This window comes from Macrotis lagotis, unplaced genomic scaffold (genome assembly GCF_037893015.1).
Source record: "Macrotis lagotis isolate mMagLag1 unplaced genomic scaffold, bilby.v1.9.chrom.fasta BILBYCTG032, whole genome shotgun sequence".
In the NCBI taxonomy this organism is placed as follows: Eukaryota; Metazoa; Chordata; class Mammalia; order Peramelemorphia; family Peramelidae; genus Macrotis; species Macrotis lagotis.
Window position 1 is genome coordinate 195,750 of NW_027421939.1, and position 25,952 is coordinate 221,701.

Genomic DNA, 25,952 nt, shown 5'->3' on the forward strand with positions numbered 1-25,952 from the left:
TGTTGGTGATGGAACAAAGACTGAAGCACATTTTTTACTATTATTATTTGGGGGAGAGTGCAGGGCAAATGAGGCTGGGTGGCCTGCCTGGGGCCACATAGCAGGGTGATCTTTGGGTGTCTGAGGCCGGATTTGGATCCGGGTGCTCCTGGCTCAGGGGTCAATGCTCTGTCTACAACTCAGCTAATATGATTACTATTTTATTTGATTTTGGGTCCTTTTTTTCCTTCTTTTTGGTTTTTGCAGGGCAGTGGGGATCAGATGGCTTGCATGTCACATGGCTGTGTGATTATTGGGTCTATGGGGCTGGATGTGGGCTCGGGTGCTCGTGGCTCCAGGACTGGTGCTTCATCCATTGCGCCACCTGGCCATACCTACAATTATTACTATTATTTTTTTTAATTTTAATTTTTTGTCTCCCCTTTACTTTCTTACCCAAGCAAGTCTATATTCATAGGGGCAAGGGTGTTTTGTTTACTCTTAAACAAGTATATTTTATTAATGTAAAAAAAAAAAACATTTGTACAACATGAGAATTAAAAAAATAAGATAAAATATTAAAAAAAGAAAAAATGTGTTGATGTACATTTATGAAATTGCTTAAGCAGAAAACTTTAGCTATGAGTAGTGAAAGAAACCAAAAAGAAGGAAACAAAACAGCAAGAAATATTCATATTAAGGGAAAAAAGGGTGAAAGAGAAAGATTCAGCTATCATGTAGGTTGAGGGGGAGGAAGGAAATTTGTTTGCTATGAATTTTAGGAAAGGATATATCTACAAGAGGAGAGGGGAGAGAAGAGTCTGTGAGAATTTTCAATCTGAGTTCACATATAGCTGGTAAATTGCAAATCATCATTCTGGGAGTGTCTCCCTTGTGGACAAAGTGCAGCTAATTTTAAGTCTAGTGGATCAATATCTAGCTGACACATTGCTCAAACTTCCCTAGCAAGAATTCTCTTCTTTAAATGAACACATTGAAAAGTTTCTAAATCTTGAAATGTCTTGGCATTTTTTTCAACTGTAATATTGACTGCTCGGGCTCGCGCACTGACCTTTGTCAGCGCGTGCGCAGTGCGGGTAGAAGCTGCAGAACCTGGGGGTCAGGGGCGGGGCTCCCTGAGGCACTGCTGAGGAGAGTAAGGCGCTCACACCCCAGCCAAAGCTTTTTCTTGTCTCTTTTATGTGAAAGAACTTAGCCCGTTCTGCCTCTCTTTGCCCCTTCTCCCGGGACAATACTTTCTCCCCATTAACTTCATGTTTTACAACATGTTATCGTCCCGATTCACCTCCCTCCCATGCCACGTCTCTAGGAGCCCCTTCAAACTACCTTCATGATGGAGATGGTCCCCTGGAGTTGGCAGTGCCATTGTCCAGGGCTGGCACACAAACAGGGCAGCATCAAGAAGGCCCATGTGGTTTGCTATGAGTCCCCTGGGGCTTGTACTAGAAAATCAACGGGAGAAAAGCTGGAAAGTCCCCTATTTCATTAAATATCCATCTTGTCCCCTGAAAAAGAATGTTCATCTTTGCTGGGTAGTTGATTTTTGGTTATACCCCAAGCTTTATTGTCTTCCACAATATCCTATTTCGAGCGTATGAGCCCTCAATACGAGCGCTGTTAAATCTTGTGCTATCCTAACTCTAGCTCCATGATATTGGAATTACTTCTTTCTGGCTGTTTGTAATCATTTTCTCCTTGATTTGGGAGTTCTGAAATTTGGCTACAACATTCCTGGGAATTAGGGGGTCTCTTTGGGAGATGATTGAAGGATTCTTTTCATTTCTATTTCACCCTCTGCTTCCAAGATTTCAGGACAATTTTCCTGGAGAATTTCTTGGAGAATGACATGTACAGTGTCATAACTTTCATGCAGTCCAGTATTCTTTAAATGATCTCTTCTGAATCTCTTTTTCAGGTCAGTTGTTTTTCCAATGAGATATTTCACATTTACACATTGGCTTCTAGTTTATCATCCTTATGGTTTCGTTTTATATTTTTCTTGATTTCTCAGAAAATTGTTAGCTTCCCTTAGCTGTATTCTACAATTTAAAAAATTGTTTTCTATAGAAAGCTTTTCAATCTCCTCTTCCATTTGATCATTCTACTTTTTAAGGAATTCTCATTGGCCATTTGGACTGCTTTTCCATTTGAACCAACCTGTTATTATGATGGTATTTTCTTCAGTACGTTTTCTGTCTCCACCATGCTGCTTACTTAGCTTTCATCATTTTCCTGCATTACTCTCATTTCTCTTCCAAATTTTTCTTCTACCTCTCTAACAATTTTCATTTTTTTTTTAGTTTTTCTGTAGCCTGAGATCAGTTTTTGTTTTTCTTGGAGGCTTTGGATGTAGGAGTTTTGACATGGTTTTCTTCCTAGTGTGTTTTTGTTCCCCCATAGAACCCAAGTTAAATGTCTATGGTTGGATTTTTTTCTTTTTTTGTTTGTTCATTTCACCAATTATGACTTGATTTTATCTCTTTGTTCAGATGAGGTTCTGCTTCCAGGGTGGAGGACACACTATATTTGAGCGAGTCCCAGGTCTGCTTTTGAGGCCAGTGCTAGATAGTGCTCTGCTCTTTCTCTGGTGTGGCAGCACTTTCCTACTGACTTTCCAAATAGTCCTTGGCAAACCCTGCACTGAGAGGTCTGGTAACCATCATTGCTGTCCTAGATCCAGATGCCCCATGATGTGTTCCTGGATGGCCAGAGCCAGTTTGCTCCAGCATGGCCTAGGCTGTACTGCATGACCTTTCTAACATGAGCATAACATACCCTTCCTGGAGATATTTCATGTTGTCTTGAGCTGGAAAATTGTTTTATCCAGTCTTTTTGTGTGTTCTGATGCTCTGAAATGCAATTATTTAAATGTATTTGGAGTGGATGGGGTAGAGTTTGTGAGACTCACTGCTTCTACTCTACGATCTTGGCTCTGCCATTTTCAGTAGGTCTTCATTGAATTTGAAAATAACCTGCTACCCCATTTAGGCATGATGGAAAAATAAAAAAAATCTCTTAAATAAGTTACACATAACTTGCTTATTTTAAATAAGTTTTAAATAAATTAAATAAATTTTTATTTATTTTTTCCAATTATTTACAATGATGGTTTTCAGCACTCATCATTTTACAAACTTTTGTGTTCCACATTTTTTTTACCACTCTCCCTTCCCTTCAACTTTTCCATGGCAAAGGCTATAAATGTGTATTTATGTTAGCAATTAAACATATTATAATAAAAGAGTTAGAACGAGGGGGGGAGAAAAATCAAGAGAAAGGAAAAAGCATAAAAACAGGTTTTTAAAATAGTTGAGTATGTTTTTTTTAATGTAGATGAAATTTTCCATAAATAGTCCCACATAATTGTCATTGAATTGTAGAGATGAGCTGGATCCATCATAGTTCATCATCTCACAATATTACTGTAAATGTCTACAATGTTCTCTGGGTTCTACTCATTTCAGTCAACATCTGTCCATACAAGTCTTTTGAGGTTTTTCTGAAGTCAAATCACTCATGATTTCTCATGAGTAATCATCATTTGTTCCATCATTCACAAGCCAATGGGCTTTCCCTCAATTTATAATTCTTTGGCAATACAAAAAGAGATACAATAAATATTTGTACATGCAGGTCTCTATTACCTTTTATGATTTTGTTGGGATACAGTTCTGGCAGGGAATTTGCTGAAAAAAGGGTAGGCAGAGTTTTGTTGCCCTTTGAACAGAGATTCAAATTGCTCACCAGAATGACTGAATCAATCCACAGCTCCACTAACAATGCATTAGCTTCCCAGGTTTTTTTCTATAACCTCTCCAACATTGATCATTTTCCTTTTTTTGCCAATATGATATAGGTGAGCTGGATACTTCAGAATTATATTCATTTGCATTTCTCTGGACAATAGTGATTTGGAGCATTTCTTTCAAATGAATATAAATTTAATTTTTTTCACTTGAAAATTTTTGACAGTTGCTTGAGCAAGTTTGGGATAAAAGGTCAGTTATGACTAAAGGTCCAGGCTTTGGTGACCTTCAAGCTGAAGGCTCTCCACAGAACTCTGTTGTGATAACACTTGTGTGATAACCCTGTACACAAACTTCTTGACCTGGGATACATCCTGCTAGGTTATTTCCTACACTAGTTTTAGAAACATCTTTGTTTTATCCTGCGTGCTAATTACGTGGTTTTCTGTTATAAAGAACCATTTGATACTATCAATAAAAGGCTCTGCTATTTGTCATGCTAATACCCTGACCTATGTATACATATTTCATTTCTCTCTTGAGCCAAACTAATCCTCCTACTGGTTGGGGTTTCCTAATACTTGGCACCCCTAATGTTGGACAGGTCAGGGACTTGAAGCCAGTCGGGAGCCTGAGAGAGTCTTTCAAGAGGAGAAACCCCTATGTGGAGGATCTGTCAAATTTCCCAGGATGAATTCAAGGTAAGGAGGAGACTTGGAAGAAAGTCCAATATGGCAAGGCTTTCTGTTTCATATTTCCAAGCTAGTAAGGTGTACTAGGGAAGTGACTATATAAAGTAATAAAGAAACCAGGGAAGGATGTAATATTTTTCAAAAATTGGCTAAAGAGACAGGCTTAGCAATTATATATATATATATATATATATATATATATTATAATTAATAATAATGATAATAGGTTTCAGTGAATTGAAATTCTACTGTACAAATTTTCCTTCTGGGATTTGGGGGAGAAACTGAAAATTAAAAGGATTCTACAACACTTCCCCAAGGGGTTCTGAAATGAGGATTGGAGGGGCGAGTGTCCTAAACTGTTCCTCATGACTGCCAACCATGACTAAACCAAATTTTTGTTTTTCCCACTTGGGGTAGAATCTTTCTCCATTTAATCAAAACTTTTCTGAGGGAAAACATCCAAATTCTCATGTCAAAAAATCCAATGTGATTATGTACTAATAAACTCCCAGGCATAAAAGAAGGGAAAAGATTCTAGAGGTTGCAAACTTGGTAAACAAATTAATCCTAACTGGCTAGAAAAGATATTAATGTCTTTAATTTCAATCTGCCAATTACTTCAAAGAAAACAAAATTCAAAAAGAGGCCCCTAACTTCTGAAAACCATGAAGGGAGCTGAAAACCTGACTTCATGGAGAAAGAGTCCATCTTCTGTCTGGCACGGTGATTCTTGTTGAATGTCTCCCCTTTCCATTGGTAGATGAATCCCCCTTTTTATCCTTCATGACCTATCTACAGAAGAATCTAAAATGGAGGCTTCAGTTTCCCCCAATTTCTTCCTCCCTAATTTCCCATTTCAAATCTAAAGCACCATTTTATATTGGGGGAAGGTGGAGAAGAGAGAATTTTGTTGAATAACTTGAATAATTTAAGCCACATTTACCTGTTGCCAGTTTTATCACTGAAACTAAATATAAAACAATTTTATGTTGAAAGAGTATGCACATAAATGTTTAACTTAATCAGCTATATCAATATATTTTACATAAAAGACCTGTAGAAACCAAGTAATTTTTTTCTTTTTTCTTATGTACAAGGATATTTGTATGGAGAAAGTTATTTATTGACCTTTAAAACCAATCTTGTTATATGAATTAGGTGGTTTTCATAAGTCTTTTAATTGGGTCACATTACAGATCTTTATTTTTGATCATTTTTAAACAAAATACATATCACTGACACAAAAATATACGTTTCTGATAAAGAAAACTATACATATATAAATATATATAGATATATAGATATATAGATATGAATATTTATATAGTCTTTCTTCTACTATGGAAACCAGGACACAGAAAATCTTTGAATTTAAAAAATAGTTAAAGTCCTCAAGGGTAACCTGTCCGGCACCTAGAGTGTCTTTAAGTAGTTAACATGGCTAAGTAGCCTCCAAAGTTGTTTTTAAACCTATCTGAGGCAGTAAAAGATTTGACAGAACTAAATCAGTATCTCCCAAAGTATTTTTAATACATAACATGTACACATATGATAGTTCCTAACACCACCTTGGGTGACGAGCTTTTATCTACCTCTACTCCTCCACAAGTATTTAATATAAGGGAAAAAAGGTCACTGAAGCACATAACCTTTGAAAACCAAATCCAAGTTCGTTTTATTTCCTAGGCTGATGGATTAGTTCAGTGCTGGGGCTTGTGACCACGAATAAGCAAATGTCTAATTTCCTTATTCTCCCAAGTTGGACTGCTCAATGGAAACTGATAGAGAGGTTCTCTTGAGGAAGGCTTTGGAAGAGGAAGATCCTCCTCACAATGCAAAAAGACTTTGGTAATTTCAATTCTTGGCAATTTGGCAGTTCATTAGAGCTTTGATGTTCTCCACCTGGTTTCCCATCCCTCTTTCTTGGTGGGGGTTTCCCCCTCATCTTATGGAGATAGAAAGGGGTGAAGATGAGCGATATGCTTGCTCTCACATACAGAAAAGCATCAGTCACAGTCAGCAGGGACAAAAATGGAACTTCCAGAAAGCACAGCTCTGTTTCATCCTTAAGAAACACTTTAAAAAAACAATCTTCCAGCAAAGTCCCCAACTCCTGAGTTCCAGGCTGATAGGGAAGGCTTGGGTCAGTGTTGGTGGAGGTGGTGGTGGAGGGGAAGGACCAGGATTCTCAGGGCAGCAGTTAAGAGCTCATGACTGGAAAAACTCAGGGAAAAGGTGGAGTATGGAGAACTGAGGATGAGAGAGTAAGCTCCTCTTGCTGACTTCAACAAATAAAACTGAAGCACTGATAACAGGTAGTTTTGAAGCTAACTTTTGGGGTATATTGGAGAGCCCACAGTGGACACAGGACTGAAAGGAAAACAGACTTGATAAAATCAGAGTGGATGCAAACTTGGGCAGTAGGATCCTGATCTTCACAACTGTGTGAAGGGGGGCCTGCCCTGGCTCTGACTTGAACAACCTTTCTCAGCCTCTTCAGAGAGCCCCTGAAACATGGACTCTCTTAACCATCTATCATCCCGGGTTGGCAGAGCCTTGGCAGATTCCTTTGCAAATAACAAGGGCTAGCCTACAATTGAAAACCCAATGTTATTCTCTCTAATGGCCTTTCTTGACCTAGGATCTTCCAGTTTCTGATCTCTAATGTATAACCAGGAAAAGTAAGATTTGGCTAACCCCTTCTGCTCAGACCCCAGGAAACACTACCTACCACTCAAATGCACAACCCTCTCCAAAGTCAGGGCTTTGAGACAGGACTCAAAGTCTACCCCTTTCTGACCACATAGCAGTTTGGAGGAGAAGGCTCATTAAACCAACAGGGAACATACATACACATAATATAACCAAATTTCTTGTTTTACTTTACTGTTCAAATGGAATTCGTTCAAGACAAAAATTGGTTCCAAAACCGTAAGTGAAATTTCCCTTGGCTTCAGAGGCAGAAGGGAGTTTGGTCAGACTGAGACTTGGCAAACCAAGCTAAGACTTGGCTTCTCAATTCACTCAGTGGTTCTCCTACTCTCTTCATCATTACCATGGAGAAAAGAGAGAGGGAAGGGCTAAAAAGAAATTAGGAGAGAAGGTAATCCTCCCCACCTCTCCATTCTTATCCCATACCCATGGGAGTTAAAGAGAAGTAGTGTTTGCTTCTCTTGCCCCAATCCCATCTTCTTGATATCATCCTTTGGGGAGGGGGAAGGGGAACACGCTGATTGTAGGGAAAGCCTTTTTCCATTAGCCTCAACAGGCCTCTGCTGACAAGCAAGTAAGACCATGGGATAGCATCCTGTGGAGGAAATATTATTATCCAAATCTGTTGGCCTGTTCTTCCAGAGGCTGAGGGAATAGAGGATCACCAATCTTCAGTTGCTGTTGCTAGTTTTTGCCTTCTAGATATTGAAATGAAATGGTTATAGGGAAGAGAGAAGATTAAAGTCTCTCTCATCTTCCCCAGTCCCATGGAGGGAGGCCCTGGAAGTATTTCTACATGTGACTGGTCCAGGGGGAATTGGGATTCCTTGGATTGAGTTTCCTAGGAAAAGCATCATTTCATCTAGGAAGGTTCTGCTATGTTTCTGGAATTCCTTGGCCAAGAAAGGAGTTTTCTCATTGCCATGATGACAAATCAAAATTTCCTCCCTTAAGTATCTCCTAAAGCTGATGCTGCGCAAATATGCTCCTGAAATGAAGTTTCTTGTAGAAAAAAAGGAATATTCATTGCCATAATTTATTATTCACTAGCTTACTGTGGAAAGACAAATTAAATATTTTTCTCCCAGTTTTGATTCCTTAATCCTATAAAACCATCTAATCTGTACTAACACTCAAAGTAGCAGTTAACCCAAGGATAACAACCTGGATTTACTGAATTTCTAATTTGACTTCATTCTAAACTCAAGTCATGTAAATTTATGTAAAATTTATCCTTTCCTTCTAAAGTACTCCCAAACTGCTTGCCTTGGCCCATCTATAGCACCAATGGTTCCTGAGATTCCTCTCTTTTGTTTTCCAAAACTTGCTCTAGTCACTGGGTTTATTGTTTCTTTGCCTACCTTCAGCTTAATCTTTTCTTTTCTACTCCTTGCTGCAGCTAGTTTCTGAAGTCTCACTCTAACTCCCTTTCCAATGATACTATCGGGGGCTGCTAAGTGGCACAGTGGATAGAGCACTGGTTCCGGAGTCAGGAGGACATGAGTTCAAATCTTGTCCCAGACACTTCATATTCGTGGTGTGACCTTGGTCAAGTCACTTAACCACATTGCCTTGCCAAAAAAAAAATAACGAATGATTTCCAATGACACTATTAATCTTGGATTCAAACCTAAAATTTAGGAAAATCATTCTGATAGTTATGTGGAAACAAGAGACCAATGAGTAGGTCATGATAATAATCCAAGGTAAGAGTTGATGAGAGCCTGAAATAGGTGATGAATGAGTAAAATGGATGAATACAATAGATGCTATAAAGATGAAAAAGACAGGGGTGGCTAGGTGGCAAAGTGGATAGAATATGACCCTGAAGTCAGGAGTACCTGAGTTCAAATCAAGTCTCAGGCATTTAATAATTGCCTAGCTGTGTATCCTTGCAAAAAAAGCAACTTAAAAAAAAAGATAAAAAAGACAATCCTTGGCAGGTGATTGGATGACACGTGAGAGAGAGTAAGGGTCAAGGATGACTCTGAGTTTGTTGATTTGCAACTGGAAAGAAGGAAGTGAGGAGGAAGTGAGAGGAAAATGAAGTTTTCTGTTTTGGATACACTGAATTTGAGAAGCCTTTGGGATCTCCAAAGGGTAGTGGCTGCTGCTATACTTCCTCAGACTCACTTACATAGATATGAGAGTGTCAGTCTCCAATACAGACCGGAATTTAGTGACTGACTAGTAAATGTGTTTCATGCAAGTTGAACAGAGAAATGGGTCAGAATTAAAAGAATATTTTCCATGGCCCAGAACAAAGGACCTCCAAGACCTCCAGGAGAATGGGGAAAGTGGAAATTGCTAAGGTAGTGGAAAGAAGTTTACAAACTAGTGGAAGAATCCACTAGGGACTAACATAGACCTAAAGGATAAAGATGGAAGTGTGGTTTGGCTCTAATAAGAAGTCATGACCCAAGGGTCTATAAATGGAAAGAAGTTGGAGACAGGGAAGGGAACAAGAATCTGAGCATACTTAGCCAACCTGAATATATCTTGCATAAAGGATGAAGAGTTTGGTCACAGGATCTAGACCTCAAAGGAACCATAGAGATCATCTAGCTCAATTCCTTCAATTGGCAGATGAGAAAACTGAGAAAAGAGAAGTAAGGTTGCCTAAGGTCATGCTAACCCTAAGCAGAAGAGTAAATTCTATTCTTGATCTCCCTCCATTGCTCCAATCTGCTCCTAAACCTTTTACAATGCTATCATTCTCGGCCACAGATGTCCTCTTCTCCATACTCATGTAGTCATCAGCTTAGTTCAGGATTTTTTAACTTCTCCCATGGACAAGGGCTTTGATATTCTTTTTCATTATATTCCCTACCTCTAGCCACTCCCCTTTGCAAAACATCTTCTACTCTCTACTACCAAAGGGAGGCTCCTAAACCTCAGTTTTGACCATGTCTCTGAGCTTACTCCCTAAGTCCAGTAGCTCTCTTCCCCTCCCCCAGACCTCCAGAATCAACTCTGAGCCCTCAATTTGGCATTTCAAATCTTTACTACCTGCCCCCTTCTCATGATTCCAGGCTTCATACACCTCCTCTTTTCTATGCACTTTCCAATCCCACCCACCAGACTCTTAGTCATCCCCTTCTATAACACTCCCATGAGTGTTTATGCTTGGCCTTTGCCTTGGTTGTCCTCCTGGCATGCTCTCCTCTTCTAGTACCTCTGGCTTCCTTTTGAGACTCAGCTACAATATCACCTCTTGTAGTTGCTTATGCCTTACCCTTTAAGATTAAATTCCATGAAAGCAGAGAGCAGCAAGATGGCATCCTAATGCATAGAACACTGGACCTGCAATCAAGAAGATCTGAGTTCAAATCCAGTCTCAGATTCTCACTGGCTGTGAGACCCTGAGCAAGTCATTTAAACTTCTGTCTACTTTACTTTCTCAACTTTAAAATAATAACAGTACCTAATTCCTTAAAAGTACTGTAAGTGCTATTATTCCTGCATGTACATGTACATGATTTTTTTCCTTTATTACGATGTAACTTATTTAAAGGAAGGACATGGTTTTGCTTTTTCTTTGTAACCCTAACAGTTATCATGGTGCCTAAGTTATGTTAATTAACTTTTTTTAAAACTCCAATTACAATATTCTTCTATTAAGGCCATACCCCTTAGAAAAATGTCATAAAACAAACTACATTTGCCAATCTGTACCTCAATTTTAATCAACTTTGCATAGGATTTCAGTGGTTCTATACATTTACCTGTTTCCATGCCTTCTGTACAATAATTTTATTCCTCGAGAGTTTCCAAAAACTTCCTTTTGAATAAGTCCAGTCTTCCCTTTGAATTGTAGTAAAAGGAATTAATTTATTCCTAGACTTATCACAGGCATTCCTATGCTATAGTGCATCCAATATTAGCTTTGGAATCAGAGGAACTGGTTTTATATCCTGGCTCTGAGACATGCTAGCTAAGTAACTCTGAGCAAGCCCAAGAGACGCTGAGGTTCAGTTTTCCCATCTGAAGAGTGATGATCTGACGATGATCAAAGGTTCCTAATAGTTTAAAATTTTAGAATGATGAGAAGATAGAGAAAAGTAGAAGTGAGGAGTAAATGGGGAGCACCATGTGGTTACTCCTCGTGAATGTGTAAAAAAATCAAAGTATGAATTGAGATATCATTTATTCATTTAGAAGAATCAATGTTAGGAAGAATAAATGCCATGGAGACCTCCAGGTTTCATACTCTTGATACTCTTCAAAATATTGGGATGTTTACTCAAACTTAGTTATTTCCCTTTGGTTTCCCCATCCAAAATGACTTTCTGCTTTCAGACCTCACATCTAGTTTTCTTCCCTCTAATTGCATATACTTCACACCTACTCTGCCCTGGCTCTTCCTAGCTTCTAAGAGAACAATTAACTAACGGGATTTTTTAATGGGTACCTGAGGGCCCTGTCTCCACTTCCTTGTTCATACGTGTACTGTCTAATGAAGAGCTTCTAGACACACAATTATTTAGCCTTTCTACTGTAATTTATTTATTTACAGGATTGCAGAATGAACCTTGGACGCCAGTTAGTGAAACTCCCTCATTTTACAGAAGGGGAAAAATGAATTTAGGCGAGTGACTTGCCCAAGGTCATATTGGTAGCATAGTAAACAACATGATTCTGGATTCTTTACATTGAGCCACTGGATTTCATTTTAATTTAAAAAAATAGTATGCAAACAATATAGATGAGGTTGGGAGTATATTATAACATCAAATTATTTTTTCTCTTCTCTCCTCTTGCCCTCCTCCCCTTTCCCCCACACTCTTCAAAAATAGTTGTACTAATTCAATATTCCTTAAATATTGGTATGAGTAGATCCATAATACTCATATAATATTAACTGAATCCAGATAGCTAATGCAGTTGTGCCATATGTACAAATGCTTTGTTATTGAAATTTTATAAGATGTCACTGGAACATTTTTTATATTTTTTGTACCATGTTTGAAATTTTTACAGTGCAATAAATGTATTATTTCTGGAAGTAAACAAAGGTAAATTTCTCATGGTTTTGTTGCATGCTATAGCAGTAACTGGGGATTTTGTTATACATTTGTAACAGAAGAAAAATCAGATTACAAATCCTGTTTTATTTTTGTTTCATTTTTTAAAGCTAAACTATGTAAAAGACTTTGGTTCGGATTGTAAATTTAAACTAAATTGCATTACATTAACTCAGAAGAGTGTATTTTCCAAAACATTGTTATGTTATATTGTGACAATATTGCAAAATTACTCTTTCCTTTAAAAGTCTTAGGGAAGGCCAAGGTATGGCAGTGGCAAATGTAGAATTCCAGGCAAAACTAGAGAACCAGAGAGCAGAGAGATAGATGCCTGGGGTAATCCAAATGTGATCCCCTTCAGAATCTCATTACCATCAGCTGTCACTATCCCTGGCCCACAGAAGGTGCTGAATCAAAGTTTTTAGCATGCTAATACTTGGTAATTGCATCTGTGGGGGTGCCCTTTTCCAGTGTAGGTCAGTGTGCTCAAACTAGATGAGCACATAGCTGAGATAAATATGTGGGAAGAAGTTACTCACCTGGTCACAGAGCAGCTCTGAAAAGACACCATAGCCACTGGTTCAAGGTAAGGTTTGTGCAGCTAAAAGGATTTCCCCCAAATTCCACTATCAGTACTGGAGAAAAAAAGAGACATATCACCAGAGCAGAAATGAATCATTCACACAGACAAATTGGAGAGGTGGAACTGTAGGAACTTGGAAATGCTATCATAGACATTTCAACCCCACATCACTGCCTTTACAATACTGGAAAAGTTGTCATTTTGTTAGACTGATGTCGGATGCCTCCTTTGCCACATCTGTGCCTGCAATGCCCTGTGGGCAAGAGGAGAGATCAAAATGAGTATCTGGAATGAGACCACCTACTTCTGGGCCAGCAATCTTTTGGTGGAATTGAAAACACACCCAGCTTAGCATGATCATGATGGCAGGAGCTTCAGGTTACCTTTAAATTTCATTGCATTGCTGCCCTCTGGACTTAGTTGCAGGATAATTTTCTATTTCCACCATGACGTACCAAGACCAATATCAGTAACATCCACGAAGTTTTTCACCCTAGCACAAGCCTCATGCACTGATCACATCCATAATTGCCCTCCAATTCTGACATGTTATAATTTTATGAATCGATAAGCTCAGAGTACAATAGGATTTGAGATAATGTGATGCAGTACAAAGAGCACTAGAATGGAAGGACTTTAGGTTCTCATCCTAACAAACACTAGTTCTGTGACTTTGTCACTTCCTCTCTCTGGGTCTCAGTTTCCTCATCTGTAAAATGAGGGGCTTGGACTTTATGGCCTGTAAATTCCTTTTCCAAAATAAATCTATGACCCAGAAAACCTTTAAGAGACTATAGGGGGATGGCTAGGTTGCACAGTGGAGAGAGCACTGGCCCTGGAGTCAGGAGTACCTGAGCTCAAAAATGACCTCAGTCACCTGATAATTACCTAGTTGTGTGGCCTTGTGCAAGCCACTTAACCCCATTTGCCTTGCCAAAAAAAAAGAGAGACTATAGGGTGCACTGAACTAGGACAAGGAGGACTCAGTCTCCAAAACAAAAAAACAAAAAAAAACAAAAAAACTAATTCCTTCATTCTGTGAGACATCAGCCTATTGACTAGCAAGTATTCATTCACCCCCGGGTACTAGAGATATAAATACAAAGAAGGAAATGATACCTAGTCACAAAGAGCTGCCATTCTAAAGGGAAAAAGGAAAGACATACTACTTATTCTCGAAAAAGGAAGATCAAGGCTTGAGAAATGGAGAAAATAAAGTTGCAAATTAAAAATAAAGGGATACAAAAATAAACTGGAAGTTTTCCCCTGGGGAGAAATGGGGAGAAAAGGGAGATTCAGAACATTTAGGAATATTTAGAAGAGGGAGGAAACACTCTGCTAGGAGTAGAAGAGAGTCAGGGAGGAGGAGGGAAGAATCAGGGCAAGCTTTAATAAACCCCAGGTCATGGAGCTTTTGACTGAACCTCAGAAGGACTAATAAGATTCTGAAAGGGAAGGCATTGCAAATGCAGTCAGGAGCCAAGAGCTCAGTTTGACTTATACACAATTTATAGTAAGGTGACATAAGCATGGAAGGTAGATCGGGGTTAGGAATATGCAGACTCTTAAATGCACAGTCCTGAAAAAAAATAAGCAATTTTTTTTTATTCTCTAATCAAATGGGAGCCCCTGAAAATTTTTGAGCAGGGGAGTGACAAGGCCAGACTCATGTATCTAGAAACATATTTTAATAGTTCTATGAAGGTACATTAGAGCAAGGCAGATCAGGCAGATGGCAATTATTAGTTCAGATAGAAATAATGAGAGCCTGGATCAGGGATGCTAAGAGTATGGCCAGATGGCCAGAAGGTAGACCTGGTAAGCCTTGGCAACAGATTCTATTTGAGGAAAGAAGAGGGAATGGCCAAAAGAGAAAGCTCTTTTGAACAATTCAGGATTAAACTCAGTCTAATTTTTTTTTTCCTTTTGCTCTCTAAACAAACTGGATACTCAGATCATTGACTCCCCAGGAAGTCCTTGGATGTACTATATACATACATACATATATATGTATATATGTATATATGTATATATATTCCAAGCATGGCCACTTACTCCTTCCTTCTTTCTCATTGTTCCCTAACCATACCAACTACAGTCCAGATTCTTTTCACTTAATATTTACAATCCTTATAATTTTTTCTCTTCAATCCATCCTGCACACCAGAGGTGTCAACATGTTGCTCACATAAGTCATCAAAATGTAATTGGGAAAAATGTGACAAAAAAAAGTAAAGCTACAATAGAATATAGGTAATGGTCATATTTGGTTTTCTAAGTCAATAAGCAGTCCACAAAGATCCTTATGATCTCTCCTTCATAACACCGCTGCCAAATTAGTCTATAGGCAAGAGTCAACCAATGGAGAGTTCTGAACAAGTATGTGCAAAGCAAATGTGTCATGAAACTTGAAGTCCAAAGTCCTAGACCTAACATTAAAAACCCTCTCTAACTTGAACCCAGTTGGTAACCTAACCTCTCACTCTTGTCACTCTTCCCACTCAAGTAGACTAGTCTCCCTAATACCCTCACATGACCAGGCTTTTTAAAAACATCTCATTATTTATCCCTCTCCCATTCCACCTCCACTGACATGACACTGAAAGACCTTATCCCGGAAATCATTTTCTCACTTGCTTGACCCAGAGTAATCCCCACTTCTTGCCTATACTCACTTGGGGATTAATTCTTTACCTTATTTGCAGTCTTCTTACCACTATGCCTTTATTTTCCCAGCCTGAAGAACAGAGACTTTCTGATACTTTGTATTTGCCATAACAGCTAGCTAGAGCTGGGCATCCAATGTTTCAAATATGCTTGTTGAGTTGAATGACCCCGTGTACAGTGTCAGCACACATGTGTAGTATGACTTACTCCTGGATGGATTACAAATCAAAGTGATTGTTTTTGCTTCACTGGGAACCAGTCTTCCCTAATTGCTTTCCAGTTTCCTCCACTCCACATCCTCCCCTCTCCCAACAACACAACAAATCATAGGGAGAGAGAGTTAGTGAAGGGTCATAAAGGGAGGGGTAAGGAAATATGAAGTGGCAAGGGAAGCAGAAACCTATCTTGGCTTCCAGGTTAGAGAATGCAATTTGAGCCAAAGAGAGAACTGGTTACCATGACAAAGCCGACATCTGCTATCTTTAAGGCTGGCCCATCATTGGTGCCATCCCCAGTAACAGCTACCACCTGCCATTGCTCCCCCTCAGTGCTGTCAATGATGCCCGTAATACACATGTGCTAAGTGCAATAGTCACAAGTATTCTGCCAACCTCATGCACCAAGTCTTGTTTTGGAATCTCACCCCAGTCCCCCCTTTTTGTTCATCTTTTCTCTTTCTTTCCCTTTCCTTTCCTATGGATCTTGGACTTTTCTGTGACTATATTCTAATAAACATTGCCTTGGTATCCTTTAGGGCTGAAAAACCAATGAGTCCTTGGAGCATGATATTCTGGATTAATCTTTCTTAAAGTTTATTTAGCTTCCCAAAGACTCAGAGACTTTTTCTTGCTGATTCTTCCCTTAACACAGGACTCTCCCCCTAAATGGTGCCTGAGACAGAGGTTTGACTTCCTGCTCACCTTTCACGAGTGTGTGCTTGTCAGTAGGGGATGATCTAGCCAGCACCCGAAGCCTGGGCCATATCTTGTCTAACTGTTCCTGCTGCACCTATCAACAGTGAACAACCCCAACCCAGTAGATTGGTCAAGAATGAAGGAAACGGTGCCCACCTCCAAATACCTTGACTGCAGGGCACTCAATCTAATCCTGGCCAGAACCCAAGACTTTAAGTACACCCTGGGAACCCACAGTCTCTTGATTCAGGATACTCTGGCTTTCAAAAGCAATTGTAGAATTAAGGTGATTGTCTTCTGCAATCTGTGGATCCATTCTTCAGAGGCTCATTCAGCTTCCTCATTACTCTGGCACTCAGTCTCAAACCCCAGATGCTCTAGAATCCCAGCACCCACCTCACCCTTCTCATTTTGGAAAACTTGGTTGAAGTCTTTGCGCTCTATACAGAGGTATTCATCATGATGACTCAGGATGCCACACTTAATGGCAATAGTTCGGGTTGTATTGATATTGTCTCCTGTCACCATGCGAACAGTGATGCCAGCTCTTTGGCTCTTGCAGATGGCTTCAGGGACCTATGGAAATATATAGGAGAGGGAGGAGAAGATAATGGGAAGGTAGTAGTTTTACCAAGTGAAGAAAGTTCAGGGGCATCATGAGAAGAGACCCTTGTAAAGGTGATTAGAGGAAGAAAAAAGGCTGATGCTTGCCAAATGCTCTGGAACTCACCCGTTGTTCCCTTTCTTGCCTGGAAGTTATTTCTTCACTACCCCATCTAGCAGCACCAGCATGTTCATGGTAAATTTAATTCTCACTATTTCTTAGGTCCAGCTTTCCTCTTCATACTCAGAGTCATAGAAGTGAACTGTATTGAATTTTGCTTGTGAGGTTAGTAACAGCAAAAAAAAAATGGCCTGCATTTATGTGGTACTTTCAGGTTTTTCAGAACTCTCTAAATATATTATTTCATTTGATCCTCTCAAGCATAAGGTGCTGAGTTGTATTAAAACCTCTCATTTTACAGAGAAGATACTGAGTTTGATAGGGATGAAGTGGCCTGCCCAGGGTCACATAACTAGAAAATGACTGAGGCCAAATTTGAACTCAGATATTCATGACTCTAACTTTATACACTATTCTATTTAGCTGCCTTAGGGTAAGATGGATGAGTTAAGGTGATAAATGAAAGTGTGAAACTGTCCCCAGGCCCAGGAGTCAGATTCAGCTTAGCCTCTTTATTCCTTATTGCTCAAAATAGCAAAACCTATACAACTAAGCCTTTTTTTTAATTACTTACCAACAGAAACCATATCATTTTCAATATTCATTAGTGTTTTCTGTGATGAGAGTGGATGTAAAATTGCCTCTTACAGAATGGGGGAGTTTCCTTGGGGCACCTAGGTGGTGCAGTTTATAAAGCCCGGGCCCAGGAGTCAGGAGTGCCTGGGGTCAAACCCAGTCTCAGACACTTAACAATTAACTAGCTGCATGGCTTTGGCAAGCCAATTAACCCCATTTGCCTTGCAAAAAACTAAAAAAAAAAAAGAATGAGGTGAAAAAAGAGGCCAAGAAAGATGTAAATGAAGTCGTTAATTTACCTAAGGTCACATGATGAAAAAGAGAGCTAGCCTCACACTATGATGCCTTGGGAGCCAAATTTTAAAAAAAAGGGTTAAATAAAAAGTTCAGTAGTTATAAATGTTCTCTTCCTCTGTTAGAGCACAGGTCTTACCTCTGGTCACACAGGGTCTTCAATGCCAACCACAGTAGTGCAAGTCAGCAAAGAGAAGATCTCACTCTCTTTTTTCCCAGCTTTTATTTAGAGATCACATTCTTTAGTTCTCAGGTTTGGATCTGAGGACTCAAATGTACTCCAGAGTCTTCCTTATTGATGAAGATCCTACCTCAGGGAAAATGATGCCAATTCAAAAAGGAATTGGAGGTAAAGCCAGGATCTCATCTCCTTGTTTACCCTAGTCGTGTATGAGCAGGGAGAGTGGGAGAAGTGAGATTTGTGGGATAGCCAACTTTTTTTTCCTTTTCTTACCCTTTCCCCAAAGCTGACCCCAAACAGCTTGACCTACTTACCAGGTTTCCCAATCTGAACAGCCAAGAGGGTCTGTTTACCCTGCAGTACTGACTTTTCCTTGGGCTCCTGGCTCCTCAAATCATCTTCCAAAAAGGCTTCCTGCTTCTGACAGGACAGGGTTTCTAGAAGCACATCAACATCAGTTTTAGCTGGAACACAGATAAACAGCAGATGAGCTAGAGGCTCAGGTGCACTGATGACAAGGCAGGTTAGAGCCAAGAAACCAGGATGCTTAACTACCTGTCTCATTGAAACACAAGTTCCTGTTGGGCAGTTAACACCAGCTCTGAGACCTCCACCACTCCTCTGAGTTTACCCTGGTCCATCCTTAAGGGCTAAGCATTTGAATTGAACCTGTATGGATTTCTGATTAGATTCTTTGAAGCCAGACAAAGTACAGGGTATGTTTCCCCTACTGTCAGCCACCTATCCCTAAGTCAGCATCCAGAATTGGATTTAACATTGCATATTACTCCATCAAAATTTTAAATATGTATATATATATATATATATATATATATATATATATATGTGTGTGTGTGTGTGTGTGTGTGTGTGTGTGTGTGTGTGTGTGTGTATGTGTGTGTGTTTGTGTTTGTGTGTGTGTGTGTTTATACACACAGATGCAGGAGAAAAATTCAAACCATCCTTTCAAGAAGTCAGTGTTTGCAATGGATGCACTTTGGAAATACAGAATATGGTTGAGATAGTAGGCAGTAGGGAAACATGATGGGGGTATTGGAATTTGGATTCTTGATTTGAAATGCATATCTCCATTCCTACATACATATTATCAATAAAACAAACAAACAGAAAGGACCATAAAACTGGGCATCTCCAGACCCCGCCAATATAAATTGGGGCTGAGAGTGCTTGGTTAGTACCCCACGAAGGAAGGGAGACATGGAAGGAAGCCTGGAGCAAAATCCTTTACATGACAGTTGGTATGAGGGTTCCATGGGAAAAGCATAAGAGAGATTAATAGAGAAATAATACAGAAACCAAATTGTTTCATCTGTATTTAAAACATATGTATAATAAGTCTAAAAATAATGATAATTACTTCCTTTGAGCAGCTGTGGTTCTCTAACAAATATGATAGCTTTACTTTTAGTGCCATCTGGACTGCTAAGGAAGAGGTCTTTATGAACTGTCTTTTCTTGCAGTACCATTATCTCCAAATCCTTTTCTTTCTTAAGGCTCTATGCATACTCATGTTCATTGTCCCCTTCTGAAGAGGTTACTTCTGTTATAAGAATATAGAAAGCACAGAAAAGGAATGAAAACACAGTCACCATAAAGAAAAAAAGTTTAAGAGGATGAAACCAAATAAAAAAGATGGAGAGAACAAGAAATATGGGGAAAGAAGTGTAAAAATAGGGTTCTCCCTAAGCCCATATGGGAAGAACAATGGAGAGGATAATCCTGATCAGGAAAGAACACAGAGAGACCATGAAAAGACAAGGAGGGTGCAGTGAATATGCAATCCTTGCAGGGATAAGGTCATTGTCCTCTCCTGGAAAAACATCAGATTGTAGAGCTTAGAAAACGTAGTATCAAGCTCATGAAAAAGGGCCATTTCTGCCAGGGCCGGCAAGGAAATTGGGTTCTTGGTATAGAACAGCTCAGTCTTCCAGTATCCCAGAAGCAACCCAGGTTCTGGCTTCCCTAAATTGAGGGCAGAGGGTGTTATATCCTCAGCTCAGTTTGGCAAAGGAAAGATGGACCAAAAAGTCTTGATCACTGCATGCCTCCACTTGTTCAGCAAAGATCAGACTCAAGGGAAGAAAGAAGAAGGAGGAACAATGATGAAAAGCCTGGGAGATCTGGTTTAAGGGAGGTGGGTACATGATGGAGAGAGGAGGTGGCTTACTGGGTTTGGAATCCTTAGAAAACTCTTATGACCCTAAAAGGGGGAAAATGATTCCCATTTGGGAATTCACTCCGACCATAGTCACTAGCATCCGGTCAGATCCTTCTATCACCTGGGTCCCTGGAAAGAGTGAGAAAAATTATTATTTCTGTAAACCCAGCCTTTCCTTGTGTAGCAATCCATCATTGAGATACACCTGAGTCCTCTCCTGGAAATAAAGAACATCAGATTGTAGAAAATAGAACATTCAATTTGAAACTCAGAAAAACGGGCCATTTCTGCCAGGGTGGGCAAGGAAATCTATTTCTTGGGATAGAACAGTCCAATCTTATTCAATATTCTTGCCCTTATTTCCAGGTCCATCTTTGGACTGCACAGGAATCTTTTCAGAAAGTGTGCAAATTCATTTTAGGATTGGAGTTAAAAGAACCCCAGAAAAGAGCTAGTTCATCCCCTTCATCTTATGAAGAAGGGATCTGAAGTGCAGGGAATTCAGGTGTCTTGTCAGTGTTCCCATGGGCAGTAAATACCAAAAGCTGGGTCTGAATTCAAGCACTTTGCATTCAGAGAGAATCCTTTTCCATTGATTCTTTAGGAGACTACTTGGTAGGGATGTTGTAGAAAGGAGTAATTGTCAGGGCAACCAGGATTAGAAATGACAATCACCTCTGAAGACCCTTTGGAATGGAATCAAAGAAGCCTCATTTAAAGGACTGGTTTTACTGAGATCTGAAACACCCCAAGGAGCCTCTAGTCAGTAAAACAAGTTCAAATCTACCCTTGGATACTTCCTAGCCTTGTGACTCCAAGGAAAGTCATTTTGCCACTATCTGGCTCAGGTTCTTCCTTTGTAACATGGTGATCATAATAGCACCTGAATCCCCAAGTAGCTGTTGTCAGGATAAATCAGAACAATTATAAAGAGTTTAACATGATACCTGGTTCACAGGAAGCCTTATGTAATCATTCGCTCTCAGTTATTATTACAAGGCCATCTGTGTGACACCAGAGTTTCACCTGAAAGTAGCATGGGATCCTTTAGAATAGACTTCTTGACATGGTCAGATTCCCTAGTTAATCACCTTCAGTTCTCTTAGGGAATTCTTTTGGACCAAGTTGCTGGATGAGTGCTGATCTGCATTGGTTAAAAGTACTTAATCAAAGAAATCACCGTACTGAAACTATTCAATTACCATTTGACTTCATCCCCTCACATGGCCTCCCTTACAACTCTTATAGGGACACTAAATAGTCGCAAGGAGCAAGGAGTATGCATCCTGATTCTCTTCCTAGGATTACTTGTACTAGATTTCCAAGGAACCAGAAGACATTAGATGTTCTGGGATCTCAGGTTTTAATTCTGGTGTTTTCTCTATTCCCAGTGATTGCCCCCCAACCCCACCTTTGAATTACTGGGATTATTTAGGCAGAAAGTGGGGGGAAGGAGCAAAGGAAGTTAGAAGGGGTTTTTGGGGTAAGAAGCATCCAGACAATTTTCTGAGCCTGGGTAGCCAAAGACAATGTCTGTCTTAATCTTAGTCACTCTTCTCAACTTTAACAGCCCCACTGCTAAGATGAAGGGGGCAAGGGATATCAGAATTCAACATGGTAATGAAAGGCAGTTGGAGTTCATCAGTGGGCTTATATGCTACAACAAACTAGTTATGCATTTGACATGGAAGACATGGCATGGCAACACAGATCTCCCAGACAAGTCAAGGAGGAAACAGCTGTGTGGGCTTAAGTCCAAGCAACTGTGGCTAGTAGAGAGTCATTAGAGAACCTCTGAAAGGAAATATGACTTGATGATGATGATGATGATGAAAGTCTCTACTTGACTAGTACCTCTAAGGTTTGTTTGTTTATGATATACTTGGAAGAGTAGCTGATCATTTCTACTAAGAAGGTAATTAAAGGAAATGATCTTCAATTTGACAAAAACACTTCCTGCTACGACTTGAAATGGAACTTTGAGATAGACTTTGTCAAAAACATCGACTGATTAAAAAACAAATAAACTTGGAGAGATACACAATTGGACTAGAGGTGGGACTCTATAGAGAGAGCAAGGCTGTGAAAGGAAAAATTTAGAATTTGAGAATACTTTTTGATAGACTATGCTTGGTCTTCAGCGTGTAGAACTGACAGCACATAAATTAGGGAAGAAGAACCTTTAACCCCTCCATAAAGGGAGGTTGTATCGAGCCATGTCACCCTGGGCAAGTAAATTAAATTCTCTGCCTCAGTTTCTTCAGCTGTAAAATCGGGATAACAATAGAACTTCCCTCACAGAGTTGTGAGGATCAACTTAAACAATATAGCTCAAGTACTTACTTTAATACTGATTTTTCATTATTGTTGTTATATTACTTATCATAAAGATAATTTGGTTCTATGACATTGAAAAGCTAGTGCAAGGAGTAGTGAGAAAAGTTAATATTAATAATATAATAGCCAGCATTTGTATATCTTTAAAGTTTGCAGACATAATCACATTTAATTCTCACGACAATTCAATAAAAATACGAGCTACTGTTATACATTCTTTATTGACTCAGGACAAGAAGCTTGAATGTTTCCCAGCAGGTTCCCTGTCTCCAACAATCTAAGAGATTCAATTCTCACTAGGAAAAGAAGAGGCAAACCTGGGAAAATAATGCTCTCTGCAGAGATAGTATTGCCATGGGGCAGAACCAGTTGGGAATCTCCCTGGGACCCTAAAATGGCAGGACAATGTCAAGTTGATCCTGGGATTTGGAGTCCTTCTGATGAGTGAAGATGCTCCTTGATATGCAGCAGGCCTCACAGGGTAAAGTGAAATCCCCAAGGATAACTAGAATGTCAGGTTCTTAGAGGTACTCTAGGGATATCACCACTGTCTGAAGGGAGAACAAGAGAGAGGGCCATCTGAGCTGGTCTTGGTTGTGGATGCAAGCCATAAAATAGCAAAGAGAACCTAACTACCTGGAGAGTGGTTCCAGAAGGAACTTAATGAAATTCCTGCTGGTTCCCTAGCACCAAAGATGGGGAGAAGGAGGGGAATGAGGAAAAAAACAGAGTTCTGCTAGGGATTTAATAGATCATCCAATCCAACACCTTCACTGTAGAAATAAAAAAAAAAAAAAAACTAAGAGCCCAAAAGATTCCTGTGTCATACTTTACAAGAAGCAATGAGGCAAAAGTCACCATGAAAAACCTAAGGCAAGATATAGGATGACCCCAATCCATCTCAACTCCTGCCCTATCATTTCCACCATATGTTACCTAGAGTTTCTATCTTAGAGAACCAAAATGGATTTTCCAGTTTCCAGCAGGCCCAGTAAGTAGCAGAGAGGGGAAAGCTGGAATCTATTGTCGACCTGGAAATCCTTTCCCTCTAACATATGAAATAGAGAGGGGGCCATGTGGGACTAGGAACTTGGCTAGTCCTGCACTTTGGACATTCCATTGTAATTCTTCATGCCCCAGAGAAGGTTTTCAGTCCTTGATTTCCTGAGCTGTAAATTCACACACACACACACACACACACACACACACACACACACACACACAGTCAGGAGGCAATTTTTAGCCTCTGATCTCAGCAGCTGCAACACAAACACACACACACAAAACACACAAAACACACAAACACACAATTTTCTACAAAAAGTAAAGGGAGTTTTACAAGTTCTTTTTCCACTAGGAAAGGTTATTTCCCCTGAAATAACCCAGAAGGAGAGAAGGAAAATCTTGCTCCCAAGAATATTTGGAAAAAGAGCCTTAGTTCTGAATTGGAAATGTCACTAGAGAGTCAGACTGAGCACATGGGTTGGGAGAGACTTAAAGAATGTGTTATACTGTGAAGTCATACCCTACCCCATGCTGGGGAATCCACAGCCCTTATCCAGGTCCCTAAGGGGTTGGAAGAAGACTAAAAGCATTAATAGAAAATCTGTGTCTGCCTGTTTGGGACCCAGAAAGTGGAAGGAGAAGCTGGAGCTCAGTCCAAAGTGGCCCATCCCCATCCATCAGGGAAAGTTCACTCCACTCTATCTCCCAAGAAGATGCTGCAAGGATAACCCTCTATTACTAACTACGTCCCTAGCAAAGGTGCTGCTAGGAAACATATCATCAGACTTCCAGCTGCTTGAGTTAGAATACCTTAATAAGGGCGGAAACAACATCTTTGCCCTGAGATGGTTTGAATTCAGTCTTATTTGAAAAGACAGGGAAAATCAGATCCTGAGATCTATAAAGGAAACTCAACTCAGCGGAGTATATATTGTGTTTCTTGGGAAACAGTTGTTTGGGGTTAAGGTCAGGTTTGAAATCAGGTCTTCCTGAAGTCAGGGCCAGGGCTCTATCCACTGTGTCATCTAGCTGCCCATTGGCAAAGTGGATTCCAAATCCAGGAGTAGATAACAGTCAGATGCTGTCCTAGTGCCTCATTTTGGAAGATTCAAGGGACCTTTTCAACATTCTGGCACCTCCATTTTAATACAATGATATGCAGTTCCAGGCTCAGCATCTGCCTTTGTCAGTCAAGATGCAGAAAAGGATGGGATGTATTCAAGGCCACATGGTAAAAAATGACTAGTGGCACAAGTGTGGGGCAGGAGGAAGGGAGCCCAAAAGAAGGCAGAACAAGTCATCTTTCTTTTCAAAGTGCCTAGAAACCCTGACAGTTAGAGAGAACAGTTTCTCCTGAGTTTGAAGTAGTAAACCTTGACTTCTAACTTGACTACCTCTTTCTACCATTGCTTCCTAAAAACCACAGCCTTAAGAAGGAAAGGGTTCCCTCTCCTTTGAGGTCTTCAAAGGGAAGCTGAGGAAACATTGTTGGTTAGGTGTTGGGTGGGAAAGTGGGAATAAAATTCCCTATTTCCAAGAAGAGCAAAAAGAAAGTGTTACCTTAGTCAGAGTGTAAGAAGATGTGCTAGTCCAGTGGTATGGCCCTGGTCATAATCCACCGAGTTACAAGTGTAGTTAATGGAATAGTAGTGAGTGGGATAAGGTCTGAGATTTCTTCAGTAGAATATTATAGATTAGAAAATAGTTGAACTGTGTGCCCCTCCTCCCTTCACAAATCAACTTCTGGGATATTGGTAATGAGTCAACTTACCCCATCATATCTGTTGTAGTCCAGATGTCCATTCAAATCCTGGGGCTGAAGGGATATTCTGGTTACAGTTTGAATTATATGCTCTTTTCCATAGATTGTGAAGACCACATTCCGCATTAATGAGCATGGGTCAGTGGGGGGGCAGGGGGATAAAGTTATGATAAATTTGATTCTTGGGCCCTTTGCTTTTGCCTCAGTCTCTCTAATTGACTGGGGTCCATTCCTCGAGAAACAAATAAAACTTCCTCTTCATACCTTTGGGGGCTCTTTTGGGATTTCATGTCCACTGGGGACCTCGACCTCTCAGGACTTGGCAAAAGGGTGCCCCAACCCAAATTCAGCAATTTGCCATTTTTCTGGGAGTCCTGGATTCCCATCTCTGCCAGCAACCCAAAGCACAGAGACTGGGTAGGAAGAGAAGAGTAAATCTGCAACAAGAACCTGACTGGTCTGTGAGGATGAAAAGCAGTCAGTAATTTTTGTGAACAAAACTCCAAAAAGAGGGTAAGCCTAGACCTTGGATTTTGAAGGCACTAGATTCCTA

The 25,952-nt window shown here is 39.9% G+C and overlaps 2 protein-coding genes across 8 annotated transcripts in view; both read right to left on the reverse strand.

Annotated features, from left to right (window-relative positions):
• LOC141504031 (uncharacterized) overlaps positions 1–2,729 on the reverse strand; it is an 89,168-nt gene extending 86,439 nt beyond the window's left edge. The window contains 2 exon segments of the mRNA XM_074208868.1: positions 1,263–1,442; positions 2,608–2,729. Of these exon segments, the coding sequence (XP_074064969.1) occupies positions 1,263–1,442; positions 2,608–2,729 (302 nt within the window).
• Positions 2,730–5,096: 2,367 nt separating this feature from the next.
• LOC141504035 (plasma membrane calcium-transporting ATPase 4-like) lies at positions 5,097–25,454 on the reverse strand. Of its 7 annotated transcripts, none has more exons than XR_012473192.1 (6): positions 25,409–25,454; positions 18,431–18,553; positions 16,738–16,917; positions 16,348–16,435; positions 10,389–12,812; positions 5,097–6,811 (listed from the first exon to the last, which is right to left on the reverse strand). XR_012473192.1 is itself a non-coding variant. In XM_074208890.1 (6 exons), the coding sequence occupies exons 3-5, from the start codon at positions 16,867–16,869 to the stop codon at positions 12,721–12,723; spliced, it is 312 nt and encodes a 103-aa protein (XP_074064991.1). In that variant the 5' UTR covers positions 16,870–16,917; positions 18,431–18,553; positions 25,409–25,454; the 3' UTR covers positions 5,097–6,811; positions 12,717–12,720. The 7 variants fall into 7 exon arrangements, 4 of the variants coding, with proteins under 4 accessions (XP_074064991.1, XP_074064990.1, XP_074064989.1 ...); XM_074208890.1 differs by having other exon boundaries at positions 12,717–12,812; XM_074208889.1 differs by having other exon boundaries at positions 5,097–10,456; positions 12,717–12,812.
• Positions 25,455–25,952: the final 498 nt, after the last annotated feature.

What these genes read in the sequence shown, in the direction of transcription:
- LOC141504035 (XM_074208890.1), bottom strand. Translation starts at nt 16,869, where the DNA reads ATGGTGACAGGAGACAATATCAATACAACCCGAACTATTGCCATTAAG. An exon ending in TCCAAAATGAGAAGGGTGAG is followed by an intron (nt 16,436 to 16,737) that starts GTGGGTGCTGGG and finishes CACTGTTGATAG; the next exon opens with GTGCAGCAGGAACAGTTAGA. An exon ending in CAAGCACACACTCGTGAAAG is followed by an intron (nt 12,813 to 16,347) that starts GTGAGCAGGAAG and finishes TTTTTTCTCCAG; the next exon opens with TACTGATAGTGGAATTTGGG.